Source organism: Octopus bimaculoides, chromosome 5 (assembly GCF_001194135.2).
Source record: "Octopus bimaculoides isolate UCB-OBI-ISO-001 chromosome 5, ASM119413v2, whole genome shotgun sequence".
NCBI classification, from domain to species: domain Eukaryota; kingdom Metazoa; phylum Mollusca; class Cephalopoda; order Octopoda; family Octopodidae; genus Octopus; species Octopus bimaculoides.
The window spans coordinates 61,005,548-61,012,860 of NC_068985.1; the positions used below are offsets into that span (position 1 = coordinate 61,005,548).

Sequence of the window (7,313 nt, forward strand, 5' to 3'; positions counted from 1 at the left end):
TTTCAAGTAAAACTAGACATGTTTTTACAGAAACTTAAGGACACTATTTGTATGGAAAACGAAGGACACCGTAAGATGGTGATGTTCATTTACAACTATCATGTGATATTAAGATATGGTGACAGGTTGATTTTGACATCTTCTCATCCAATAATTTTACATCTAAAAGTTACTTGTTTGAGAATGAATCTAGATTATGTAATTCAAAATATATAACTATTAATCACCAATATATCTGATGGCATATGCTGCACATTTTTTATGACTAAATTTCTCAAAAAATCACTTCAGATCCTATATGCAAAGCTGGGCTTCTCATAGACTTTAATGTGCATCTAATATATCCATGCATTGTTTATACCATCAAATAAGGTATGTAAAACAATATAATTAAATATCTTATGAATTGTCATGACTAGTTGTTTTCTCTTCCTCTGTATGTGTGAGTGTGTGTGTGTGTGTGTGTGTGTGTGTGTGTGTGTGTGTGTGTGTGTGTGTGTGTGTGTGTGTGTGTGTGTGTATCTGGTTTCTTTTGGCTTATTTACCAGATTTACTGATAAGGTTTTGATTAGCCCAGGGCCATCCGGGTGCCACACAGTGACATACATATATACTGTGTCCCACATTATTAAACAAATCAACCTTCTCTCAATAAATAAATGAATATTCATTCAAAACCAGTTGTTTTCCCACTGACTGTTAGCAACACCTATCTACGCACATTCTATTAAAATAAATCGGATCTGTGCAGATGCCAACAAATGGCAGCCATTTTTGTGATTGAGCAACATTTTCACCATCACAAATTATTAGGCAAATATAATAAAAATGATAATTGTATCAGAACAAACATTTATTTAATTCAACAGTAAAGGTTTAACAAAAAAATTATTCATAAAGGACTTAATGGTAAACATAATAACACGTTCGAATGAAAATAATCATGGGATTATGATGTGATACAGCTCCTAATGTTTGATGTATGATTCTTCACGTGCAATAACCATCTTTATGCACTGATCCATTGAATTTGTCAAGGTGATGATATCTTCTTATGTCATGCTTTGAGCAGCATATACAATAGCATTCCAGACAGCAACTTTACTTGAAAACTGCTGTCCATCTTGGTAAACATGACTCTTCAGGACACTCCACAGATTCTCAATCAGGTTTAAGTCAGGGGAACAAGGTGGCCACTCCATCAAATGACCTCCAGAGAAGCCTATTTGCTGCAGGTATTCCTTAGAATTCTTCGCTGCATGAGACAGGGCATTATCTTGCATAAAGACCAGCTTTCTCTTGAATGAAAGTTTTTGCCTTCTGAACGACGGCTGGAAATTGTCCTTTAAGAAGGTAACATATATTTTCCATGTCATCTTAATGCCATCTGGGACTTTCCATGGCCTGACCATCATACCACCAAGGACACCAGCCCAAAACGTGACCCCACCTCCCCCCTGCTGGTGTCTCAACTGATAAGGACAGTTCCTGCTGATTGATACCCAACCTTTACTCTAGCCATCTGGTCTGTTAAGGGTAGCATGGCGTTCATCAGTGAACAGAACTGTTAAAAAATCTATCTTCATGTATTCTTCTGCCTATTTCAGTCTCTTCTGCTTATGAACATCCTTCAGATGGGGTCCTGTAACAGGTTTAACACTCCTGGTTACCTGCGTCAAGAGGCAACACCTGGTAGTTTTCGACACCTCTTCCCTGCCATAATGTTTGAAGATTTCTCTAATTGTCAGACATGGGCTCCATATGACTTCCCTCTTCACATGTGACAAAGTACGATTCGAAGTAACCTTTGATTTGACCTTATCTGCCCTTGACCGGACAGAAACTGCACAAACCTCTTCACTGTTCGGTGATCTCTTCCCAATATTTTGGATATTTCTATGGTTGTTTTTACTTTCCCAAGCTCTGACATGATGGTACCTAGACTTCTCATTTGAGGTAAGATCACGTTTCTGACCCATGACACTTAAATTGGGCACCTGCCTAATAATTTGGGATAGCAGAAATGTTGCTGCTACACAATAATGGCTGCCGTTTGCTTCCGTCTGTGCAGATCCAATTTATTTTAACAGAAAGTGCACAGATTGGTGTTGCCAACAGTCAGGGGAAAACAACTGATTTTGAACAAATATACATTTATTTATGGAGAAGGTTGATTTGCCTAATAATGTGGGGCACAGTGTAGTTGTGTCGTTAAGAAGTTGGGTTTACGATTATATTGTTCTGCACTTTGGGGAAGTGTCTTCTAACCCTGGGTCATCCAAAGCCTTGAAAGTGAAACTAGGTAAACAGGGCAAGTGTGCAGAATTCCATACACACATATATACGAACACATACATACAGGGTGTGTATGTATAATATATATATATATGAATGTATTTATGTATATGAATTGTTGGCAGTTCCAGTAACATCTCTCTTCTCTGCCTATTTTTGTCCTTACAAGTTTGATAAAATATCTACAAAATAAGGGAGTCAATATTAGCAACAAATAACATTGAATGGAGTGCTCTAGCATGGCTACAACCCAATAATTGAACGTGTGTGTGTATATATAACCAATGAATTAGTGTACACACACAAACACACACATGCATGCACAGACACATGTGCTTCACTAGTGCTGATACTATGATAAAACACACTTGTAAAGTGGTTGGTGTCAAGAAAGACATGTCAAAATAACAAGTATGAGTGAGATGTAATTCCTGATCCATCTTGGAAACAAGAAACTCTATATAAGACCCAATTCAGACTGATTATCTAGTCAGCTTGTCGCTGTGCAGATACGAGACAAAGCCATGATGATAATGATGACAATGATACATGTGTATGTGTGTGTGCGTGAGGGGGGGGGCATAGACATGGAATATGCTTACATTTCTTCACAACTGTCTAGTTTCTTGTTTTATCCTACTATTAGAAATTCAGGTTGAAATTTGGTAAACAGAAACCATACAACAATCATCTTGAGAGGGGAGGAGAGAGAGTATGCATGTACACACACACAGAGCTAAGCTGTTCAATGTAAAAAGACCAGTACAATAAAATACCTCAGTTAAAAACAAGAGTTGGTACCAAGAAGGGCATCCAGACTTAGAATAGGACCTCAAGATGCAAGGAAAAAGTAGGCATAAAAATAATGATTATATACACACCCAAGTAGGCAGAAATTCTTTAGTGTACCCAGTGTAAACTAAGGATGAGTAAGAGATGGAGTGATTCCTTAAGTACGTTAACAGAGAAGGTAAATTGTGCATATTGCAGGTGCATAGCAGCAGTGAATGCTACAAGCACTTGCAGAATAACTTCCCTCAGGCAACACTCTAGAAGTAGTTGATAGCTTCTGTTACTTAGGGACCTATTTAGCTGTGGCAGGCAGTTTATATCATTGCTTTCATTGATAACCAGTCAGCTCTGTAACACTCCTATCACTCGCCTCACTGCAACACAGACTTTCCATCAGAAATCCCTCTTATCACACATGCCTTTATCATTCATCTGTTTGTCACCCATTACTTTATCTTTCAAGCTTCTCACACCACTAATTTCTCATCTCCCAGTCATTCTCTCCTGAGTGCTAGTATATAGAGGGAAAAGTTAAGCATACATGCTGATTCAGTCATATGATGCATATAAATGAGGACAGTTGCATAAAGACATGCTGATAACTTAAAGTGGGTGGAACTGGTGGAAGAGCGAGACCTATGATCTGGGACAAAGTATTGAGGGTCAATCTCAAAATACTGACAAAGGACTGAGATATTTGGTGCCTTACTTGAGAAATGGTGCTTGAGAAATCTCACCCACCACAACTGAATCAATATCCTGAAACCACCTTCGTAAATGCTTGTATGCCCAAAGCTCTACCCCATCCCCATTCCCACTGTCCTATTAAGCTCCCCCCACATCTCATCACTTCTTTATCTTTCATATCATTCATCTACCATTATCACTGGAGAGCAGAATGGACACAGACCATGCACCCACCTTCATTACCTTCTCCTTTCCTCCCCCTCCTCAGAACCACTTCCATTCCTCATCTTTCTCCATCTATGCTCTCTCCACTCTGCTAAACTGCATTTTTACACTTCTTTTATCCCCTATCTCTCCCAATGCCCTCACATATCTAACATAACCCCCTCCTTGCAAGCCACTTCTATGTGTCTCACCTTCAATTTCTAGAGCCACCTCTGTCCCATCTAACCATCTCTCATCAAATTCTCATGAAATTTTTCCCCTCTGTCTCCCTACCCAGTCCAATCCTCTGTATCTCCTCCCACCCACTGTACTTTGAGTGCATGTCTTAATATCACCATCTCTCCCACTCACTCCATCTTTCTCTCTAGATTTCCTTCTCCCTTGTTCTCCAATTGTATCTCTTTTACAGTGTGACACTTATCTCTATAGTCTTTCATTCTTTTAATTTCTCATCAACTGGCACAAAGCCACTTCCCTCAATACTACCCCTCCCCCAGTCAGAGCAAGGACGTTGTCTTGCCTCGAAAGTTTTTTGGTGACACCCCCAGTACATTCTGTGAAGTGGCTGACATTAGGAAGGGTATCCAGCTATAGAAACTATGGCAAAACAGACAATAGAACTTGGCATAGCTCTCCAGCTTGCCAGCTCATCAAACCATCCAACAGAATGGACAGAATGGAAAACAGGTGTTTGATGATGATGATGATGATGATAATGATGGAAGAGCAAAGTAATTTTGATAATTAGTAAGAACAGAACGGGGTGTGGATGTACTTGACTTCATTAATTATTCATCTTTACCCCTGAATGTATTAGACTTACTTGCTGTTAAGAATCAGAGATCTATTACAAAGATCAATCAGTTTTACAAATGTACAGGCAGTTAAGGTACTCTTCATTCCTATCATTAAACAGTCAAACCATAGGAATTTTGTGCATCACCTTTGACCCTTGTAGGTTTGTTCTATCACATTAACTGTTTGAGGTTCAATATTCCTAATGAGATACAGTCTATATTTCAATTAATTCTTGAAAACAATCATGAATTTGATGGACTTAGTAAAATAATTAACTTTTTTATTAAGTGGATATTTCAAACACAAAAAAAGGTTCTTACATAAAGATTATGATGGCTGGGTCAAATTTAAACAGGGACACTCTAAAAATTAGAGGCAGTCTAAAGAGTTAATCCTTGATATTTTAGGATCATCACTTAAAACAAAAGCAACATTTTGATGATGATTGAAAACACAAAAATCTCATGGAACTATTTTTAGTATTGTTGTTGTTTAGCACCAGGTAAATCCTTACTGAGCAAACCTATGATAAGCCATAACAGCCATGGGCATACTGTCTCTATATGGTAGTGTAAGACTATATCATGTAATCATCCTTCCTTTCTTTAAGAGGGGATTTTGAGTAGTATTTCTAACATGTAGTGACTATCTTGATTCATCATTTTCTGTAGTAGAAATTAAGAATCCACAGAGGCAATATTTGATTCTGTAGGGTTTACAGAGGCAGCACTGATATCAGTTTCTGTAGCATTAAGCATGAAAAAATAACAATCTCCCCAAAGATAGCTTACAAATTTTTCTTTTTTCTCTGGAATCGCAGTAACTAATTTCTCTAAAGTCCTGGTTTCTATTCTGTAATTTCTCTACTCTCTAGGATATGTAGAATTAAATGTCTTGCTTTATGTAAGATATGAACTCATGATCTATGAGGTGCCTCTATAGAAACCCAGAAATAACTAACAATAAAGTACAAATAATTAAGGCAGTGAATATAATTAAAATAATTAGAACATTTTTGCATATCAATGAAATACTGAAATCTATTCTTTAATAAGAAATAACTGGTTTGAAAAAAAGTAATGGATCTTTTCTAATTAATTCTTATTAAATAACTTAAAAGTAAATTTATTTGAAAGTAAATGATTCCCTCCAAAACTGATAGTAAATAATAATAAAAACCAATATCATAAAAGATAAAAGGTAATAATATATTTTAGTAACAAAAATAAATGAGAACTGAGAACACATCAAGTGTTTAAAACACAAACAGTAAACATTATATAAAATCACATGTAATCAACATTGACATGTGGACATGAAAAAGTTCCAAGGTGATAGGAAAAAGTAAACAACGAGAGATAAGTAATGTGTTAAGCAGTGTGGCAGAACAGTACAAAAGTGGTATAATAAGGAAAGAGTACTCACTAACGTCAGCCCCCATTCTGTAAATGTAAAGACAACAGGTGCAATGGTCGAAAAAAGGCTCGACAACTTTCTCAGCTTTTACATTTGAACAGGCAGAAAGGAAACACGATAAGAATAAATAGTATAACAAAGTTCACAATTAATGTTCTATAGTCTTTCGTATGTCCACACGGAATGTTATCCAGGATGTATACAAGATTCGAAAAGGTGATAACATCGGCAGACATGTCAAGAGAAAGTTGTCTGGTGGAAGAAGCCCAGGCAGGAGCATAATAAGATGCTAACAGACTGACTTGCAAGGATGGTGGGAGGATATAGTAGCAGTGATATAGTTGGTGAAAGAGAGGAGTAGCTGCAATAAAGTTCTGTTGGATTTCTCAGCAACATTTGCCAAGCTTAAATAAGCACTGGTTGCTAGAGTACTGTAAGTATAGCAGCCCTCACAGACAGTGATTACACCTGAGTAAGGAGAAAAAACAGCACGTTGGCACCACCAGGTTTTAGCTAACAGTAATTAAGAGTGTGTTAGTGATGATGTAGGGCTTAGCAGTCTTAACTGGTATACTTTTAACAGATGGAAAGGGGAGCGGTATTACATAGTACCAGAAATAACTTGTGCCATTTCTTTTCACAGTTGATAATGATCAGTTGTTGAAAAAGAATATAAATAAAAGATATTGCAAAAAAACGAAATTCTGACTTGATAGCATGTGAAGTCTGTTATTGGTTAATCGGACCATATTGTATTTCATAATATTTCATGTAGCAAGGATTGCCAATGATAAGCTACATGCAAAACTGTAACACAGATAAACTTATTTCATAACAAAATTTCAAATTTCATTAATGAAATACTTTTAGGATATCAGTAAAATACAAAATACTGACATATGCATACATACCATATGGGTATGTATGTATATGTGTGTGTATGTGTGTGTGTGTATATACACACATCATATATAACACACACACACATACATATATATTTTTATACATACTATATATACATACTTTTTATATAGTATATACACACATACACGTACACAGATATAAATACTTACTATATATATATATATATATATATATAT

General features: G+C 36.5%; 1 protein-coding gene across 6 annotated transcripts in view; it reads right to left on the reverse strand.

Moving 5' to 3' along the window:
* LOC106869304 (pleckstrin homology-like domain family B member 1) overlaps window positions 1-7,313 on the reverse strand; it is a 462,567-nt gene that overhangs the window by 230,657 nt on the left and 224,597 nt on the right. The window contains exon 1 of one of the 6 annotated variants that reach the window (XM_052967735.1): window positions 6,223-6,801. The exons of the other annotated variants lie outside the window; for them this stretch is intronic. Within the exon in view, the coding sequence (XP_052823695.1) occupies window positions 6,223-6,238 (16 nt within the window). The 5' untranslated portion in view covers window positions 6,239-6,801. Of the gene's footprint in view, window positions 1-6,222; window positions 6,802-7,313 lie in introns of those variants that run through there. 6 annotated transcript variants of the gene reach the window in all.